At 50.2% G+C, this 21,251-nt stretch overlaps 1 protein-coding gene across 1 annotated transcript in view; it reads left to right on the top strand.

Annotated features, from left to right (window-relative positions):
- The window catches only part of LOC139240117 (zinc finger protein 721-like), a 100,743-nt gene extending 80,684 nt beyond the window's left edge, over window positions 1-20,059 (top strand). Inside the window, exons 10-11 of the mRNA XM_070868493.1 lie at window positions 12,591-12,914; window positions 18,135-20,059. Coding sequence (XP_070724594.1) covers window positions 12,591-12,914; window positions 18,135-18,482 — 672 coding nt within the window. The 3' untranslated portion in view covers window positions 18,483-20,059. The remainder of the gene's footprint in view (window positions 1-12,590; window positions 12,915-18,134) is intronic.
- The last annotated feature ends 1,192 nt before the right edge of the window (window positions 20,060-21,251 follow it).

Here is a 21,251-nt window from a genome sequence, read left to right as displayed (position 1 = left end):
AAGATATCTATAATATATTGAATTTGGTATTTGGAGTGCATCTTCCATTAAAAGCACTTGTGCAAACCAGCTCCTATGGGAAACCTCATTATAAAAGTGTCTGCATTTTTTGCAATTATGTGTGACCCCCCCCCTGCAGGAGGCGCGAGAGAAGGACTTTTGAGTGTTAAAGGTGTGACATCTTAACCTGTCACACAACATCGCCTGTCACTGAATGCCCACTGTTTTAGTGAATGTCATTTCCCCCCCCCCCCCCAACACAAATCACTTAAATTGCTTTCTGGGGAAAAAAAATTTGCATGCCATTTTTTTCTCGGTAACTGAAATTTCTAATGTCCAAAATCAGGGTTTGAAAAATAAATTGCAAATACATATTTCAAAATAACATGATTGAATGTATCCGCGGATTTGTTTCTTTTTGTGCCTTCATTAAAGTTTTTACTTAAAGGCCTTAGCCTCTCTCAAAAGCCTGGGCTCCAGGAACTTGATAGTTTTGCCCAGACCTGTGATGCCGTGATCTGAATTTGGGTTGTGCAAGATGAGCATGGGCAGTGTGTCCAATTTCCCAGGCTGTGTCAGTGCTAATTTAGTTGCGTTTGTGGAATATTGTTCCTTGGCTTCTTGCAGTTTCTGTTCCATTGTTCCTCGTAATTATTTGAAGGGGAGCTTCAGGACAAATTCCCGAAACTTAATTCATGAGAGAAGAAAATGACTGTGTGCTGATTACATGCCTGTTGTGTTCGATAAACGTCAGAATGTGTATTAAGCTGGGAAAGAGAGTGTCTTTAAAACTAATCCCCAAGTGAATTTTAAAGACAATGTATTGTCCCACTTGTGTTTTGTTGATGGTTAGAAAAGGTAACTATCTTTATGGCTTTCATTTGAGACAGAGTTTCTAATGTCTAACACCTGTTATAAAGAAAGAGAGAGGCAGACAGATAGTGAGTCTTCACTCATTCTAATTTGATTTCTTTTTTTTAACAAATTACTTGGCTTTTGAAAGCAAACCAAACCTGCAGGAAGCAGATGGGAGGAGCGCGAATAATGAAACCTTTTATTATCTGCCCTTGGAGGGAGGTGGGAGTGGGGGAAGTGGACGGGGGCGGGGGGGGTTAAGGTTGAAGTGAGAGTGGGTGAAAGATGGAAATGGAGGTAGTCAGAAGGTGAATGGGGTGGGCGATGCAATGGTAGCATGGGGTTTGGGGGGAGGGAACAGGAATCGCTGTTCACATTTTCCCTGAAACCAAGCCCCCCCACACACCTCACCCCACCCAAAATGCAGCCATTGGTAGCACCTTTCCCCACCGCACCATCCACTCAAAAGGAATGAATGAAAAAGACAAAGGAAGAAGCCTGAAGAAAGTTAAGAGGCATGAAGAGGAGAGAGATGCAGGACTGGAGAGACCAAGAGAAGCAGACCTCAGACAGGTAAGAGAGAGAGAGAGAGACCACATCCTGACTAAATGTGTGCAATGCAATGGACGGTAGATAGTATATTGATTTTTAAACTTGAGGCCATCCAAAACTCTGCCACCCGTGTTCTAACTCGCACCAAGTCCCACTCACCCATCACCCCCTTTGCTCCCTGACCTACATTGACTCCCAGCTAAGCAAAGCCTCGATTCTAAAATTTATCATCCTTGTTTTCAAATTCCTCCACGGCCTCGCTGCCTCCCCATCTCTGTAATCTCCAGCCCTGCAACGCTCTCCAGGATCTCTGCACTCCGCAGATCTCTGGCCTCTTGAGCACTCCCAATTTTAATCACTCCACCATTGATGGCCGTGCCTTCAGCTGCCTGCGTCCTAAGCTCTGAAATTTCCTCCCTCGACTTCTCTGCCTCTCTCTCCTCCTTTAGGACACTCCTTAAAACCGACCTCTTTGACTTGGTCATCTGTCCTAACATCTCCTCACATGGCTCGGTGTCAATTTGTTTTTGATAACACTCCCGTGAAGCGACATGGGACGTTTTATTACATTAAAGGCACTATGTAAATATAAATTGTTATTGCTGTAACCTTTCCCCCTCCCTTCTTGCAGATTATACACACACAAAATGAATGAAAAATTCTTTCAAAGCTCTAATCCGAGCAGAACTACAATGGTGACCATTTTACCCAGGATGCACCGCACAGCCGAGACCACATGTGGCCAACATCTGTTGAGGCGTACCGAGCACCCTCGGGCTCGTGAGTTCTGCGTGCAACACTTCCGCCCAAAAGAAAGCGCTTTCGAGGCGGCCAAAGGCACAAGACGGGTCGCACGTTTGACCCAACCGAACTCCTGAGAAACGTTAACCGCGGCATTCGCTGTCTGACCGGAGCGGCAGCAAGTCTGAAAAAAGGCCAGATGAACCCATGGCTTCCTGCTCCCGTGCACTGTAACTGTGCTGTATAATATTGTATGAACCATTCGGTCAATAAATGACAGCCGAGTGTAGTCGATCTATACCAGGAGATGCTCACTCTCTAATACAACAAATGGGTATGGTACCATAGTGGTTATCTTACTGGACTAGTAATCCGGAGGCGGGAGTTTAAATCCCACCACGGCAGTTTGTGAATTTGAATTCAGTTAATTAAATAAATCTGGAAATAAAAAGTTAGTGTGAGTAATGGTGGACTGCCTGCCTCTCTTCAGCGGTTACATCCGAGCCTGGAGATGGAGCACGCGGTGTCCACCGGTACGCTCGCGGCCTTCCGCGAGAGGTGGGCGACGGAGGGACTGGAGTGCATCATCACCCCCAGTAACCAAATTTTAATTTAAGTTTAAAGTTTAATTTGTTTAATTTGCCGGTTTAGTGCCCCCCCCCCCCCCCTTTAGCCAGGGGGCACTTGTATAATTTCTGTTTTTAGTGCCCTAAACCGCCCCCCCCCCAAAAAAAAGGGCACTGGAAAAAAAAAATTATTTTGGAGTGTGACCCCCCCCCCCTTGCAGGGGGCATTTGTTTAAAATGCACCACTAAAATAGTTGAGTAATGGTGACCATGAAGCTATCGAGTTGTCGTATAAACCCAACTGGTTCACTAATGTCCTTTCGGGAAGGAAACCCGCAGTCTTTACCCGGTCTGGGACCAGATCCTGGGACATGCCTACAATGAGATGGTTTGCATCAAGCCGCTAAAAAAATTGATGCGGACTGCAGCGGTTCAAGGCAGCTCACCACCACCTTCTCAAGGGCAATAACTGCTGGTCCTGCCAGTGACGCCCAAATCCCGTGAACGAATAGCAATACAAAATGAAACAACAACTTGCATTTATTCAGCATCTTTAACGCAGTAAAACATCCCAAGGAGCATTAAAATTTGACACTGAGCCACATATTAGGACAGGTGACCAAAAGCTTGGTCAAACAGGTAGATTTTAAGGAGGAAAGAGAGGCTTAGGAAGAGAATTCCAGAGCTCAGGGCCCAGGTAACTGAAGGCACGGCCGCCAATGGTGGAGCGATGGAAGTCAGGGGTGCTCAAGAGGCCAGAATTGAAGGAGCGCAGAGATCTCGGCGAGTTGTAGGTAATGACCCCACTATTTGTTTCCTACCCAGGCCCTTTACTCTTGCTGCACAGCGGCGGCAGCTGGTGAGCGGCCTGCATGGGACCTCGCGATCGGTACGTGGCCACGAACCTCAGGGGGAACACTGGTTGTAGAGCTGGAGGAGGTTACAGAGATAGGGAGGGGTGTAGAGGTTGGAGGAGGTTTCAGAGATAAGGAAGGGGGTTACAGAGATAGGGAGGGGTGTAGAGGTTGGAGGAGGTTACAGAGATAAGGAAGGGGGTGTAGGGGCTGGAGGAGGTTACAGAGATAGGGAGGGGTGTAGAGGCTGGGGGTGGTTACAGAGATAGGGAGGGGTGTAGGGGCTGGAGGAGGTTACAGAGATAGGGAGGGGTGTAGAGGCTGGGGGTGGTTACAGAGATAGGGAGGGGTGTAGGGGCTGGAGGAGGTTACAGAGATAGGGAGGGGTGTAGGGGCTGGAGGAGGTTACAGAGATAGGGAGGGGTGTAGAGGTTGGAGGAGGTTACAGAGATAAGGAAGGGGGTGTAGGGGCTGGAGGAGGTTACAGAGATAGGGAGGGGTGTAGAGGCTGGGGGTGGTTACAGAGATAGGGAGGGGTGTAGAGGTTGGAGGAGGTTACAGAGATAAGGAAGGGGATGTAGGGGCTGGAGGGGGTTACAGAGATAGGGAGGGGTGTAGGGCTGGAAGAGGTTACAGAGATAGGGAATGGTGAGACCATTTAGCGATTTGAACACAAGGATGATCATTTTAAAATGGAGGCGTTGCCAGACCGGGAGTCCGTGTAGGTCAGCGAGCATGGCGGGTGGGGCTTAGGATGCGGGCAGTTTACTTTGATCAGGCCAAATTGTGAGACTCGGGCAACAGGAACTCTGTGGATCTGATTAAAAGAGACACGTTTCAGTCCGTAAGAGATGATGTCTGCTAACATAAATTGTGGTCAAGCAGTTACACCAGGGAAAGAGGATGGAAAAGAGAGAAAGAAAGACTTGGATTTATATAGCGCCTTTCATGACCACAGTACGTCTCAAAGCACTTTACAGCCAATGAAGTACTTTTGGAATGTGGTCACTGTTGTAATGTAGGAAATGCGGCAGCCAATTTGCGCACAGCAAGCTCCCACACACAGCAATGTGATAATGACCCAGATCATCTGTTTTTGAGATCTTTTACGTCCACTTGAGAGCGCAGACGGGGCCTCGGTTTAACGGCTCATCCGAAAGACAGCACCTCCTACAGTGCAGCACTCCCACAGCACTGCCTCTCCGACAATGCAGCACTGCCCCTTTGACAGCACAGCATTCCTTCAGTGCTGACCCTCCGACAGTGTGGCGCTCCCTCAATACTGCCCCTCCGACAGTGCGGTGCTCCCTCAGCACCGCCCCTCCGACAGTGCAGCGCACCCTCAGTACCGCCCATCCGACAGTGCGGCGCTCCCTCAGTACCGCCTCTCCGACAGTGCGGCGCTCCCTCAGTACCGCACCTCCGACAGTGCGGTGCTTCCTCAGTACTGCACTGGGAGTGTCAGCCTAGATTTTCTTTGTGCTCAAGTCCCTGGTGTGCGACTTGAACCCACAAGCTTCTGACTCAGAGGCGAGAGCGCTGCCCACTGAGCCACAGTTGACAGAGAGAGCCGTAACAACAGCAAACCCTTTGAAGAGGTTGGACCTGTAAAGTGCGACGGGAATACCTACCACAGCTGACATGGTGTGTGGATTTACGCTACACTGCACAGGGTCAGGACAGTGAAACCACCTGTTGGGGTTTGTGTCAAATCCATGTCCAGCTGGGAATCGGGATCCTGGCTCAGCAGTTCTGGGAGTTGCTTCGTTGAAGCTGAATAACTCTCACTTTTCGGGACTTCAACCTGTTGAGCCTGGAGATCATTTTGAAGGTGACAGAGGAGATTGACCAGAATGGTTCCAGGGATGCGGGACTTCAGTCACGTGGAGAGACTGGAGAAGCTGGGAATGTTTCCCTTAGACCAGGATTTATTAGGTGCTCAAAATATGAGGGGTTTTAATAGAGTAAATAAAAAATTGTTTCCAGTGGCAGGAGGGTCAGTAACCAGAGGGACACAGATTGACGATAATTGGCAAAAGAGCCAGAGGGGGAGATGGGGAGAATGTGTTTTTACGCAGCGAGTTGTTGTGAACGGGAACGCGCTGCCTGAGAGGCCGGTGGGTGCAGATTCAATAGTAACTTTCAAACGGGAATTGGATAAATACTTGAATGGGAGAAATGTGCCGGGGAAAGATCAGGGAGGAGTGGAACTAATGAGATTGGTCTTTTGAAGAGCCGGCACAGACACGACGGCCCGAATGGCCTCTTTCTGTGCTGTGAGAGTTTACGATTATGTTATAATAATGATAAACTCAGCTTACGGAGTGATATCACCTAGCGATACCTGCTTTTGGTACGCTCTTGGGATGATGTGCCAGGCAGCCCAGCCGACACAGACATCAGGAACCTCAAATTCACATAGTTTGAGATGACGGAGAGTTATTAAATACCTTCCATAGCAGTTTTGATTCAGTATTCCTGGCAGGGGGCTTAGCTGAACAAACAGTATAGAGGTCATGAACTTCCTCATAATAAGGGGGAATGGAGTATAAAAGTAGGGAAGTCTTGCTACAACTGTACAGGACGTTGGTGAGACCACACCTGGAGTACTGCGTACAGTTTTGGTCTCTATTTAAGGAGGGATATACTTGCATTGGAGGAAGTTCAGAGAAGGTTCACTCGGTTGATTCCTGAGATGAAGCAGTTATCTTACGAAGCAAGGTTGAGCAAGTTGGGCCTATACCCATTGGAGTTTAGAAGAATGAGAGGTGATCTTACTGAAACGTATAAGATTCTGAGGCGGCTTGACAGGGTTGATGTTTCCTCTCGTGGGGGAATCTAGAACTAGGGGGCATAGTTTCAGAATAAGGGGTCGCCCATTTAAAACAGAGATGAGGAGGAATTTCTTCTCTGTGGGTTGTGAATTTTTGGGATTCTCTACCCTAGAGAGCTGTGGAGGCTGGGTCATTGAATATATTTAAGGTGGAGATAGACAGATTTTTGAGCGATAAGGGAGTGAAGGAGCGGGCAGGGAAGTGGAGCTGAGTCCATGATCAGATCAGCCATGATCTTATTAAATGGCAGAGCAGGCTCGAGGAGCCGTATGGCCGACTCTTGCTCCTATTTCTTATGTTCTTATAGAGTGGATAGGAAGCACCTATTTCCCTTAGCAGAGGGGTCAACAATCAGGGGGTATAGATTTGTAATTGGTAGAAGGATTTGAGGAGAACTTTTTTCACACTTGTGGGGTCTGGAACTCACTGCTGCCTGAAAGGGTGGACAGAAACCCTCCTCGCATTTAAATAGTACTTGGACATGAACTCGAAGTGCCGTAACCTACAGGGCTACGGACCAAGAGCTGGAAAGTGGGATTAGGTTGGATAGCTCTTTGTCGGCCGGCACGGACACGATGGGCCGAATGGCCTCTTTCTGCGCCGCAAATTTCTATGATTCTATGACAGGAATAGTCCTTGGGATGTTTTACTACATTAAAGGCACTATATAAATGTAAGTTGTGCGGCATCCTGGTATCCAGAACATGAAACAATGGGTTTGTTGTTACCACCCCTGGGTCACACTGTTGTTTAACTAGATATTGGGCCACGAACGGGATAATACTGATTGTGGGGCGCGCGAGATCAACTTACGGGAGTGATCGGAGATGCTGAACCCAAGACATTAGCCATTGTCGGTCCGTGAAAGATGTAACAAACATCATTTTAAAAACCCAGGCGTTTGCCCAGTTTTCTTCTCGGCCTCTCAAAGCCAGGGAGAGGCGGCAGCCTAACCATTTGTCAGGGGCGTGCACAAGACCACTTTGCAGAGTTGGAGATCGCATGAGAGAGAGTCCCACTGTAACCTGCAACAGGCAGAGACTGATCTGTGTTCCAGCAGAGTTCACTGACTTCTATTGAGGTTGGTGCGTAACTGGACTCAATCCAGTACAGGTATGGGAGCATGTGGGTTATGTTACTGGAGGCCTGGTCTAATGATCTGGAATCATGAGTTCAGTTCCTACCATGGCAGCTGGAGAATTTAAATTCAGTTCATTAAATCATTTTGGAATTGAAAAGCTAGTGTCTGTATTGGTGACCATGAAACTACTGGATTATTGTAAAACCCCGTCTGGTTCACTGATGTCCTTTCAAGAAGGAAATCTTCCGCCCTCACCCAGTCTGGCCTGTGACCCCAGACCCCACAGTAATGAAAGAAACACTTACATTTATATAACACCTTTCATGACCACCGGGCATCTCAGCGCTTTACAGCCAGACGAACTGTTTTAGTGATGTTGATTGAGGGATAAATATTAGCCCCAGGACACCGGGGATAACTCCCCCTGCTCTTCTTCCAATCACGGCCCTGGGATCTTTTGCGTCCACCCGCGAGAGCGGATGGGGTTTGGATATATATACTTGAAAAGATTTGCTGGGCCATAGGGAACGATCGGGGGGTCAGTGGGGTGGTGTGGGGGGAGGGGGGTGTTATAGATCGAACCTGCATAGGCACGATGGGCAGAATGGCCTCCTTCTGTGCTGTACAGGTCTACAAATAGGTAGAAAGGGAGAGAGAGAATGAAAGAAAGAAAGGAAGAACGGAAGGAAGGCCAGGTGGCCCTACTCCTGCTCCTATTTCTTATGTTCTTATAGCTATATTACCAATAATTACACACATACAATGCTAACTATTATTAATACTAATTACCGATATACTTGAGACACTTGCGGTACAAATTACCAGAGAATTCACGACAGGTTTCGAGCTGGAGGCGAATGGCTGGACAAGGCTTGTCCAATTCTGGAGTACGTGTTCTAACATCCGCTTTTCCTATATTTTTTTCTCCAATGTCAATTCAAATGCCAGCAAAGGACTACCTCATCCCGCTACTCGCTTACTGCAATTCAGTTTTAACAAGAAGGCCTCTCCTAACAAGGCTGTATCTTGACTGAGTTGTCAAATCAAATCATTCAACTGTCGACAGTTACAGGGCCCCAAGACTCTCTTACGAGTGAATGATTACTTGCCTTGTACATCATCATCATCATAGGCGGTCCCTCGAAGCGAGGATGACTTGCTTCCACGCCAAAAAGGGATGAGTTCACAGGTGTTTCAATGAAGGACCTAATATTCCAGATCCCGAACTACATCCTGAAGGGTGGAAGCTGCCTGTGGGTGGATTTTTTTAACGTGTGGTGGCCGTTGCACACTAGCCACCACACGGGCTTGACAGAGTAGGTCTTGGTCCAGTGGCAAGAGTTAACCAAGACTAACTGGAGACCAGCTCTGCTGCACGGACCGAGTGCGCACACATATCGCAGTGTGGGCTGGCCCGTGCTGCCCCTGTGCCCTTGCCTCTCCTGGGCCCCAGATTCAGGCCTCTCCTGGGCCCCGGTCACTTCCCTCTAAGGACTCTTGCCGCTCCTCCGCCCCTCCTGCTGTGCCTGCCCGCACTGCAATCAGCGTCCTGGATTTGTAGCAGTCTCCCTCCTGCAGCAGCACGCGCTGCTTCCTGCAGTGGTATGCCGCCACACGCTGCTCCCTCCAATGGCCCCGGCCTGCTGATGGTCTTGTACAGATGTGTCCTTGGAGGAGTTAATTGCTAGGAGGACAGCTGAAATATCTATAGGGCGCGGATAAAGCAAGCGAGTGGCTGAACGTCTTTAGGAAGGAGGTGAAGGCTTTGGAGAGGGTACAGAAGAGATTTACTGGGGATGAGGGACCTCAGTTGCGTGGAGAGACTGGAGAAGCTGGGGTTGTTCTCCTTGGAGCAGAGAAGGCCAAGAGGAGATTTGATAGAGCTGTTCAAAATCATGAAGGGTTTAGATAGAGTAAATAAAGAGGATCTGTTTCCAATGGCAGAAGGGTCGATAACCAGAGGGCACAGATTTAAGGCATTTGGCAAATGAACCAAAGGCAATATGAGGGAAAACAAGTGGCTAGGATTTTGAATGCACTGCCTAATTGATAGCGGGGCAGAAACAGATTCAACAGCAGCCTTCAAAGGAGATTGGATAAATACTTGAAGGAGAAAAAAAATGCAGGGATATGGGGAAAGACCAGCGGGGGATGGGGCTAACTAGATTTCTTTTCGAAAGAGCCAGTGCAGACTCGATAGGCCGAATGTCCTCCTGTACTGTACTGTTCTCTGATTCTGTGTCTATCAGCTAAAGTCTCTGTCAGCTGTTGGAGTTCTTTTCAGCTGGGGGTTGCCCACGTTTGGGTTGAAACACCGACAGAGTGTAACATTTTGCGATCTTTTGCCCACCTTTTCTCTCAGGCTGTGATTAAAAAGTTACTGCGTGCTTTATAGCATAGTGCATTCATCCAAGGTAGAAATAAACATGCCTCAGATCATGGGTAGGCAGGATGCTAATAAGCTTTGATGTCGAGCTCTGCGCTCCTCCAATTCTGGCCTCTTCCACATCTCCCGATTTTAATCGCTCCATCATTGTTGGCCATGCCTTCAGCCACCTGGTCCTCAAGCTCTGGAATTCCATCCCTAAACCTCTCCGCCTCTCTCTCCTCTTTTAATACGCTCCTTAAAACCGACCTGTTGGCCCAAGCTTTTGGTCACCTGGCCTTGTATCTCCCCATGTGGCTTGGTGTCGGATTTTGTCTGATTTACGCTCCTGTGAAGCGCCTTGGGGTTTTTTACTACGTTAAAAGCACTATATAAATGCATGTTGTTGCATCATACACTATAAATAGTAGCTTATCTCAGTAATCTCTGACTCCATCCCTCCCTCTAGCCTCTGTCTGAGGCTAAACCGCACTGTTCGCAACCTTGGTGTCATATTGGACCTTGAAATGGGCTTCCGGCCATATATCCACGTCATAACTAAAACCGTCTTTTTCCTCATCCGTAACGTCGCCTGTCTCCACCCCTGCCTCAGCTCATCTGCTGCTGAAGCCCTCATTCGTGCCTTTGTTACCTGTAGACTTAACTATTCCAATACACACTTGGCTGGCCTCCATAATTCCACCCTACGTAAACTGGAGGTCATCCAAAACTCGGCTGCCCTATGTCCTAACTCACACCGTCCCGCTTACGCATCACTCCCTGTGCTCACTGTCCCGTGTCCTAACTCACACCGAGTCCCGCTCACCCATGACCCCCTGTGCTCGCTGACCCCTTGTCCTAACTCGCACCGAGTCCTGCTCACCCATCACTCCCTGTGCTCGCGGACCCACATTGGCTCCCGGTTAAGCAACGCCTCGATTTCAAAATTCTCATCCTTTGTTTACAAATCCCTCCATGGCCCTCGCCCCCTCCCTATCTCTAATCTCCTTCAACCCCATAACCCCACCGAGATGTCTGCGCTCCTCTAATTCTGACCTGAGCATCCCTGATTATAATCGCTCCACCATCGATGGCCGTGCCTTCAGCTGCCTGGGCCCCAAGCTCTGGAACTCCCTCCCTAAACACCTCCACCTCTCTATCTCTCTTTTAAGATGCTCCTTAAAACCTACCTCTTCAACCAAGCTTATGGTCAACTGCGCTAATTTCTTCTTATGCAGCAAGTTTATTTGTTTTGACTTAAAACACTGCTGCGAGGCGCTTTGGGATGTTTCACTCTGTTAAAGGCGCTATATAAATACAAATTATTGCTGTTATAATGGATGAACACTTTGCATCTGTTGTGTTGGAGGAGTTGCTCTCCCTAAGCATTCGGCTAGAGGTCTGGCAGACAAGCGTGCGCACACACTGGCACTTTGGAAACAGAATGCTGCAAGGCAGTCGGGCAGCAAAAGGATGCGAGGAGGTTGAGGTAGAGGAGAATTTAGTCCGAAATGATCTGGTCAAGTAAGATGACCCACTGACATGAGGACGCATGTCATGTTCTTTATTCTGTATCACTAGGCAAAGATAAGTTGTACTGTTTGATTTAAGTCGGTCTGTATGTTTACTGGCTACAAAAATAAAGTATCTTAACGATTTATATCATGCCTATGTGTTTTGGGCAGATTGAAGAAATAGGTGAGCAAAAGACGCGGGTATCCGGTTCAGGGCACAAAGGAGTTACACCTCTAGGTTACGTTCGCTTGCAAGTCGATCGACAACATTGTTGTTGGCCTCCTGAGTGGAGAAATTGGCTGCCTCCTGCAATATGTCTCAGTGGGCAGTTTGATGTGAGGTGTTCCCGGGGTCTGAGTCTCACGGCCACAGTCGCATGTCGGGCCGTCCCTCACCTTCCACGTGTGGAGCGGGTGGTCACCCTGCGCGGGTCCGGTTGAGCGCTGTCCACTGTCCCCGAGGGAAGTCGAAGCCGGGGACCTCTGTTGCTGGCACAATGATGAGGTGTTGGCTCTTTACATAGAAACATAGAAACATAGAAAATAGGTGCAGGAGTAGGCCATTCGGCCCTTCTAGCCTGCACCGCCATTCAATGAGTTCATGGCTGAACATTCAACTTCAGTACCCCATTCCTGCTTTCTCGCCATATGTTGCATGAGTCCCACAATTCCGTCCATCTGCAGTCGTCCTCTTCTTCGGCAGTCCCCCGGAGTCGAGGATGACTTGCTGCCACACTGAAATGAGTTCTAAGGTGATTGATGAGACCAATGCGGGATCTACAGTCTCTGTCACAGGTGGCGCAGATAGCAGTTGAAGGGACAGGTGGGTAGGGTGCTTGGGTTGTCGTACGCTCCTTCCGCTGTTTGTACTTGGCTTCCGCGTGCTGCCGGCAAAGAGACTCGAGGTGTTCGGCGCCTTCCCGGATGCTTTTCCTCCACTTTGAGCAGTCTAGGGCCAAGAGTCTGTGAGGTTGTTACATTTTTTCAAGGAGGCTTTGAGGGCGTCCTTGAAGCATTTTCTCTGCCCTCCTGGGGCTCGCTTGCCGTGCTTCTTTTGGGAGTCTAGTATCGGCCATGGGGACAGTGTGGCCCATCCATCAGAGCTGATCGAGCGCGGTCAATGCAGAGCGCACTGATACCATGATATTGGCTGCTGTTTCCCAGAAATGGTTTGGGACTCCCACTGTACGCTGTAACAGCCAGTGACTGTGATCTCTCTCCTCTCTAGGAGATGCCAGTGACCCCAATGGAGGAGGTGCAGCGACAAGACTCCGTCCTTCCCTCAGCGGAGGTGTTCCCGGATGGAATGACTTTGGCCGATCCCAAGGGGCCGGAGTTCGGACGGGGCTCCCCGGACGGGCCAAGGCGTTTCAGCTGCTCCGAGTGTGGGAAAGGCTTCAACCAGAACTACCGGCTCAAACTGCACCTGCTCGTCCACTCGGGGGAGAGGCCCTTGAAGTGTCCGGACTGCGGGAGGGGGTTCATCGACCCCTCCAACCTCCGCAAGCATCGCCGCACACACGCTGCGGGGAGAAGGACCCCAGAGGACCAGGTAACTGACCCGGTGGTCCGGTGACGCCAAGCTTTGCTTTGTACAGGCTTTGACTGCGGCAAGACGGGAGGAACGGAGTTGTTCAGTCTGATATCACAAGAACATAAGAAATAGGAGCAGGAGTCGGCCATACGGTCCCTCAAGTCTGCTCCATTCAATAAGATTATGGCTGATCTGATCTTGGTCTCAACTCCACTTCCCTGCCCGCTCCCCATAACCCTTTATTCCCTTATCGCTCAAAAATCTGTCTATCTCCACCTTAAATATATTCAATGACCCAGCCTCCACAGCTCTCTGGGGCAGAGAATTCCACAGATTCACGACCCTCAGAGAAGAAATTCCTCCTCATCTCCATTTTAAATGGGCGATCCCTCATTTCGAAATGATGCCCCCTAGTTCTAGATTCTCCCACGAGGGGAAACATCCTCTTTGCATCTACCCTGTCAAACCCCCTCAGAATCTTATACGTTTCAAAAAGATCATCTCTCATTCTTCTAAACTCCAATGAGTATATCATCATCATCATCATAGGCAGTCCCTCGGAATCGAGGAAGACTTGCTTCTACTCTTAGCATGAGTTCTTAGGTGGCTGAACAGTCCAATACGAGAATTACAGTGTTTGACACAGGTGAGACAGACAGTGGTTGAGGGAAAGGGTGGGTGGGGAGTCTGGTTTGCCGCACGCTCCTTCCGCTGCCTGCGCTTGGTTTCTGCACGCTCTCGGCGACGACACTCGAGGTGCTCAGCGCCCTCCCGGATGCACTTCCTCCACTTAGGGCGGTCTTTGGCTAGGGATTCCCAGGTGTCGGTGGGGATGTTGCTCTTTATCAGGGTAACCTGCTCAATCTTTTTTCATAAGATAACCCCTTCATCTCAGGAATCAACTTCGTGAACCTTCTCTGAACTGCCTCCAATGCAAGTATATCCCTCCTTAAATAAGGAGACCAAAACTACCTCCGTGAAAGAACGAGTTCGAGTACGAGTGGGGCACCGTTGTGCAGTGGTTATGTTCCTGGACGAGAACAAGGATTTCATTCCCACCATGGAAGTTTGAGAATTTAAATTCAGTGACCATCTCGGATTGTCGGAAAAAACCAACTGGTTCACTAATGCCCCTTCTAGGGAAGGGTATCTGCTGTCCTTACAGGGTCCGGGGCCTATATGTAACTTCTGTCCCACACCACACGCGGTTGGCTCTGAGACAGTGGTTCAGCGAGCCGCTCTGTTGTCTCTGACTTGCATCACCACCTCTGGGCAACGAGGGCATCTGCAATTAATGCCAGGTTCGCCCGCAACGCCCTCGTCCCGCAAATTAATTAAAAAGAAGACGGCGTAACGAGTCTTGATTCTGTTGGCGTGGAAAAGGGAAATGTGTAGGATGGAAGAGTTGGAACTTGCGGGGAAACCGTAGAGGGAGGTTCAGCGGGCTAACGACTACAGTAGCATGCAGGTACAGCAAGTAATTAGGAAGGCAAATTTAATGTTGGCCTTTATTGCAAGGGGGATGCAGTATAAAAGTAGGGAAGTCCTGCTACAACTGTACAGGGTATTGGTGAGGCCACACCTGGAGTACTGCGCACAGTTCTGGTTTCCGTATTTAAGGAGGCTTATACTTACATTGGAGGCTGTTCAGAGAAGGTTCGCGAAGTTGATTCCTGAGATGAAAGGTTGAGCAGGTTGGGCCTGTACTCATTGGAGTTTAGAAGAATGAGAGTTGATCTTTTTGAAACGTATAAGATTCTGAGGGGGCTGGACAGGGTAGATGCAGAGAGGATGTTTCTCCTCGTGGGGGAATCTAGAACTAGGGGGGGCATAGTTTCAAAATAAGAGGCCGCCCATTTAAAACTGAGATGAGGAGGAATTTCTTAGAGGGTCGTGAATCTTTGGAATTCTCTACCCCAGAGAGCAGTGGAGGCTGTTTATTGAATATATTTAAGGTGGAGATAGACAGATTTTTGAACGATAAGGGAGTAAAGGGTTATGGGGAGCGGGCGGGGAAGTGGAGCTGAATCCATGATCAGATCAGCCATGATCTCATTGAATGGCGGAACAGGCTCGAGGGGCCAAATGGCCGACTCCTGCTCCTATTTCTTATGTAAGTAGGGTTGCAGGAGATCAGGAGAGCCGGCAAATACTGCGACAGGGTACGGGGTCGAAAGATTTCCTCTTTTGTACGAGCACTGATGGGGACCCCAGGACTGTGTGGTCAGGGTTGGGCTCAGCCGCCGCCCCCTCCACCGGCCCGGGTCCAATAGCCTGTCCGTATTCACTATCTAGGCTTGCCCCTGAAGAATTACCACTGGCAGAGGCAGAACTGGTAGAACATATGGGGAATTGCATTCTGCAGGAGAATCCTGCCTTCCACAGATATATGTGGTGTGAAAGTTACTGAAGTGGGTCAGTTGGGACCGGATGAAATCAGAAAGAAAGAAAGACTAGGATTTATAAAGCGCCTTACATGACCACCGGGCGACTCAATGCGCTTTACAGCCAATGAAGTACTTTTGTAGTGCAGTCAATGTTGTAATGTGGGAAACACGGCAGCCAATCTACGCACAGCAAGCTCCCACAAACAGCAAAGCGATAATAACCAGATCATTTGTTTTTTTTCTTATGTTGCTCGAGGGATAAATATTGGCCAGCACACTGAGTATAACTCCCCTCTGCTCTTCTTCGAAATAGTTACATGGGAAGTTTTAAGTCCATCTGATGGAACAGACGTGGCCTTGGTTTAACGTTGCATCCGGAAAACAGCACCTCCGACAGTGCCCCGCTCCCTCAGTACTGCCCCTCCGACAGTTCGGTGATCCCTCAGTACTGTCCCTCCGACAGTGCAGCGCTCCCTCAGAACTGCCCCTCCGACAGTGCGGCGCTCCCTCAGAACTGCCCCTCCGGCAGTGCAGCGATCCCTGAGTACTGTCCCCTCCGACAGTGCGGTGATCCCTCAGTACTGCCCCTCCGACAGTGCGGTGATCCCTCAGTACTGCCCCTCCGACAGTGCGGTGCTCCCTCAGTACTGCCCCTCCGACAGTGCCGCGCTCCCTCAGTACTGCCCCTCCGACAGTGCCGCGCTCCCTCAGTACTGCCCCTCCGACAGTTCGGTGATCCCTCAGTACTGCCCCTCCGACAGTGCGGCGCTCCCTCAGAACTGCCCCTCCGGCAGTGCAGCGATCCCTGAGTACTGTCCCCTCCGACAGTGCGGTGATCCCTCAGTACTGCCCCCTCCGATAGTGCGGCGCTCCCTCAGTACTGCCCCTCCGACAGTGCGGCGCGCCCTCAGTACTGCCCCTCTGACAGTGCGGCGCTCCCTCAGAACTGCCCCTCCGGCAGTGCAGCGATCCCTGAGTACTGTCCCCTCCGACAGTGCGGCGCTCCCTCAGTACTGCCCCCTCCGATAGTGCGGCGCTCCCTCAGTACTGCCCCTCCGACAGTGCGGCGCGCCCTCAGTACTGCCCCTCCGACAGTGCGGCGCTCCCTCAGTACTGCCCCTCCGACAGTGCGGCGCTCCCTCAGTACTGCAGGAGTGTCAGCCTAGATTTATGTGCTAAAGTCCCTGTAGTAGGACTTGAACCCACAACCTTCTGACTCGGAGGCGAGTGTCCTGCCCACTGAGCCACAGCTGATACATCGGGGGAAATAGTGTTCTGATGGTACAATTAATTGCTCTGTTGACGTGTAGGGTCTGGTACTGAACCCTACAGACCAGGGATAGCCGGTCCCCCGGGCTGGGTGGTGTTAGCCGATCTTACTGCCCAGCGACCTCTGCCACTTAGAAGGACAAGGGCAGCAGGTGCATGGGAACACCATCACCTGCAAGCTCCCCTCCAAGTCACACACCATCCTGACTTGGAAATATATCGGCCGTTCCTTCATCGTCGCTGGGTCAAAATCCTGGAACTCCCTCCATAACAGCACTGTGGGAGCACCTTCACCACACGGGACTGCAGCGGTTCAAGAAGGTGGCTCACCTTCTCAAGGGGCAATTAGGGATGGGCAATAAATGCTGGGCCTTGCCAGCGATGCCCACATCCCGAGAATGAATTTTTTTTTTAAATTGGGGTTCAGTTGGACCCTGCAGCTGCTTTCAGGGGTGTGGGGGTCAGGGTCAGGGGTCAGTTTTGGGGGGAGAGATTCAGGTCAACGACCAACCTCTTTCCTCACACTGCCGAGTGGACGGAAGGGGAGTTCCTAGCTGGGAGTATGATATACCCAGCCTTTTTTGTGGGGGAAATGCACAATCTGATTGTCGGGAAACATGAGGGAGAAAGGTAGGACTCTGAGAAGTGTAGAGGAACAAAGGGACATTGAAGTGCAGGTCCACAGATCCCTGAAGGTAGCAGGCCAGGCCAGGCCAGGTTAAGAAGGTATACGGAATATTTGCCTTTATTAGCCGAGGCATAGAATACAAGAGCAGGGGAGTTATGCTTGAACTGTATAAAACACTGGTTAGGCCGCAGCTGGAGTACTGCGTGCAGTTCTGGTCACCACATTACAGGAAAGATGTAATTGCACTGGAGAGGGTACAGAGGAGATTTACCAGGATTTTGCCTGGACTGGAGAATTTTAGCGCTGAGGAAAGATCGGATAGACTGGGTTTGTTTTCTTTGGAACAGAGGAGGCTGAGGGGAGACCTGATTGAGGTGTATAAAATGATGAGGGGCCTGGATAGAGTGGATAGGACGGACCTGTTTCCCTTAGCAGAGGGGTCAACAACTAGGGGGCAGAGATTTAAAGTAATTGAGGGGAGGCTTAGAGGGGATTTGAGGGGAAATGTCTTCACCCAGAGGATGGTGGGGGTCTGGGGTGGAACTCACTGCCTGAAAGGGTGGTAGAGGCAGAAACCCTCACCACATTTAAAAAGTACCTGGATGTGTGCTTGAAGTGCCGTAACCTACAGGGCTACGGACCGAGAGCGGGAAAGTGGGATTAGGCTGGGTGGCTCTTTGTCGGCCGGCGCGGACACGATGGGCCGAAATGGCCTCCTTCCGTGCTGTAACTTTCTGTGGTTCTATGAAAGGAGAAAAATGGCTTAAAATGAGGGAGTGACCCGCTCAAAGTAAAAACTCTTGGGCGGTGGCGGGGTGGTGGCGGTGAAAATGCAGCAGATGTGCCTGGGCTGCACGGTGTGCTAACCTCGCCCAATCATAGGCTTGTACTAATGGTTTGGGACTCCCACTGTACGCTGTAACAGCCAGTGACTGTGATCTCTCTCCTCTCTAGGAGATGCCAGTGACCCCAATGGAGGAGGTGCAGCGACCAGACTCCGTCCTTCCCTCAGCGGAGGTGTTCCCGGATGGAATGACTTTGGCCGATCCCAAGGGGTCGGAGTTCGGACGGGGCTCCCTGGACGGGCCGAGGCGTTTCAGCTGTTCCGAGTGTGGGAAAGGCTTCAACCAGAACTACCGACTCAAACTGCACCTGCTCGTCCACTCGGGGGAGAGGCCCTTGAAGTGTCCGGACTGCGGGAGGGGGTTCATCGACCCCTCCAACCTCCGCAAGCATCGCCGCACACACGCTGCGGGGAGAAGGACCCCAGAGGACCAGGTAACTGACACAGTGGTCCGGTGACGCCAAGCTTTGCTCTGTACAGGCCTCGACTGCGGCAGGACGGGAGGGACAGAGCTGTTCAGTCTGATATCACAAGAACATAAGAAATAGGAGGGACGAAGTCTGAGATCCTGGGAGAGAGCAAGTTCGAGTAGGGGACGGTGCGACGTGTGTATATAAAACACAAAATGTTAGCATGCAGGCACAGCAAGTAATTCGGCAGGCAAATGGCCTTTATTGCAAAGAGGATGGAGTATAAAAGTAGGGAAGTCCTGCTACAACTGTACAGGGTATTGGCGAGGCCACAGCTGGAGTACTGCGTACAATTTTGGTCTCCGTATTTAAGGAGGGATTTACTTGCGTTGGAGGCTGTTCAGAGAAGGTTCACAATGTTGGTTCCTGAGATAAAGGGGTTGTCTTATGAAGAAAGGTTGAGCAGGTTGGGCCTCTACTCATTGGAGTTTAGAGGAATGGGAGGCGATCTTATTGAAACGTACAGTATTCTGAGGGGGTTTGACAGGGTAAATGCGGAGAGGATGTTTCCCCTCGTGGGGGAATCTAGAACTAGGGGCCATAGTCTTAGAATAAGGGATCACCCATTTAAAATGGAGATGAGGAGGAATTTCTCCTCTGAGGGTCGTGAATCTGTGGAATTCTCTGCCCCAGAGATCTGTGGAGGCTGGGTCATTGAATATATTTAAGGTGGAGATAGACAGATTTTTGAACGATAAGGGAGTAAGGGTTATGGGGAGCGGGCCATGATCAGATCAGCCATGATCTTATTGAATGGCGGAGCAGGCTTGAGGGGGCAAATGGCCGACTCCTGCTCCTATTTCTTATGAGGCAGCACGGTGAGGGCGCCAGAGGCAGTAGTGCGATTTGAAGTCGGGAACGAGAAGGGCATTCATCGGTAGCACTGACGATGAGAGTGATGATCGGGGATGGGAAAGTTATTGAAGAGATGAGAATTTTTCTTCTGTTTTGAGAGGCAGGGCTGATGACTGCATACAGTTCTGGTTGCCATATTATAAACAGATGTAGAGGCACTGGAGAGGGTGCAGAGAAGATTTACAAGGATGATACCACAAGTGCGAGGGTATACATATCAGGAAAGAATGAACAGGCTGGGCCTTTTTCTCTTGAAAAAATGAAGGCTGAGGGGTGATCTAACAGAGGTCTTTATAATTATGAAAGGTTTTGATAGAGTGGACTCAAATTTGGGCTAGATTTTCGGGTCCTCCCTGCTTTTCGCCCCAGAGCAGCAGCAATGGCGGGGGTGAGGCGTTCTGGCTGGACGGCCAGCCTCCAGCGCCCCGCAGCGATCTTCAGGTCCGATTTAGCGACGGTGCGGAGCAGCACCCGCCCCACAGAGCTGCGCCCCGTGTGCAACGCCCCCTGATTGCAACACCGGCGCGGCACGAGCTTTGATTTTAGCCCGACCCACAGTGCGCCCCGCAGTAATCGCCTGGGAAATCAGCCGGTCCAACCATTCTGACAGCGAAGAGGTAGTAATGTACTCCTAAGGTAAGTGTGATTGTTTTTTTCTTTGCATTTTTGTTGTGATTTGTGTTGTGGTGGCATGGGCTATTTTTTGAGAGTGTTTTCGTGGCATTTTTAAAAGTTTCCTTCACCCTCCCCCCCCCCCCCCCCCCCGTCCCGCCCCTAGGCAATTCTTGGACGCTCCCGCCCTGGCTCTTTAGCTCAGGAGTTTCCCACCCTAACGCCCTACGAGAGGTGTACAACGCCTCCCTCAACGCTGCGCCCCCTGACTCAGGGCCCAGCTGCCAAGTGTTACTTACTGAGGCACAAACTGTTCCTGGGCGCTGACTTTACTGCTCCTCCGACATTATTGCCCCAAAAATGTCAACGCCGAAAATCCAGACCTCAGAGAGTGTTTCCTCTTGTGGCGAAGAGCATAACTAGAGGCCATCAATAGAAGATAGTCATAGAAACATAGAAACATAGAAAATAGGTGCAGGAGTAGGCCATTCGGCCCTTTGAGCCTGCACCACCATTCAATGAGTTCATGGCTGAACATGCAACTTCAGTACCCCATTCCTGCTTTCTTGCCATACCCCTTGATCCCCCTAGTAGTAAGGACTTCATCTAACTCCTTTTTGAATATATTTAGTGAATTGGCCTCAATAACTTTCTGTGGTGGAGAATTCCACAGGTTCACCACTCTCTGGGTGAAGAAGTTTCTCCTCATCTCGGTCCTAAATGGCTTACCCCTTATCCTTAGACTGTGACCCCTGGTTCTGGACTTCCCCAACATTGGGAACATTCTTCCTGCAACTAACCTGTCCAATCCCGTCAGAATTTTATATGTTTCTATGAGATCCCCTCTCACTCTTCTGAACTCCAGTGAATATAAGCCCAGTCTTTCTTGATAGGTCAGTCCCGCCATCCCGGGAATCAGTCTGGTGAACCTTCGCTGCACTCCCTCATTAGCAAGAATGTCCTTCCTCAAGTTAGGAGAACAAAACTGTACACAATATTCCAGGTGTGGCCTCACTAAGGCCCTGTACAACTGTAGCAACACCTCCCTGCCCCTATACTCAAATCCCCTCGCTATGAAGGCCAACATGCCATTTGCCGCCTTCACCGCCTGCTGTACCTGCATGCCAACGTTCAATGACTGATGTACCATGACACCCAGGTCTCGTTGCACCTCCCCTTTTCCTAATCTGTCACCATTCAGATAATAGTCTGTCTCTCTGTTTTTACCACCAAAGTGGACAACCTCACATTTATCCACATTATACTTCATCTGCTATGCATCTGTCACTG

Source organism: Pristiophorus japonicus, chromosome 30 (genome assembly GCF_044704955.1).
Source record: "Pristiophorus japonicus isolate sPriJap1 chromosome 30, sPriJap1.hap1, whole genome shotgun sequence".
Taxonomy (NCBI): domain Eukaryota; kingdom Metazoa; phylum Chordata; class Chondrichthyes; family Pristiophoridae; genus Pristiophorus; species Pristiophorus japonicus.
The sequence above is the reverse complement of the archived record's forward strand: the minus strand, read 5'-3'. Positions and strand labels throughout refer to the sequence as shown.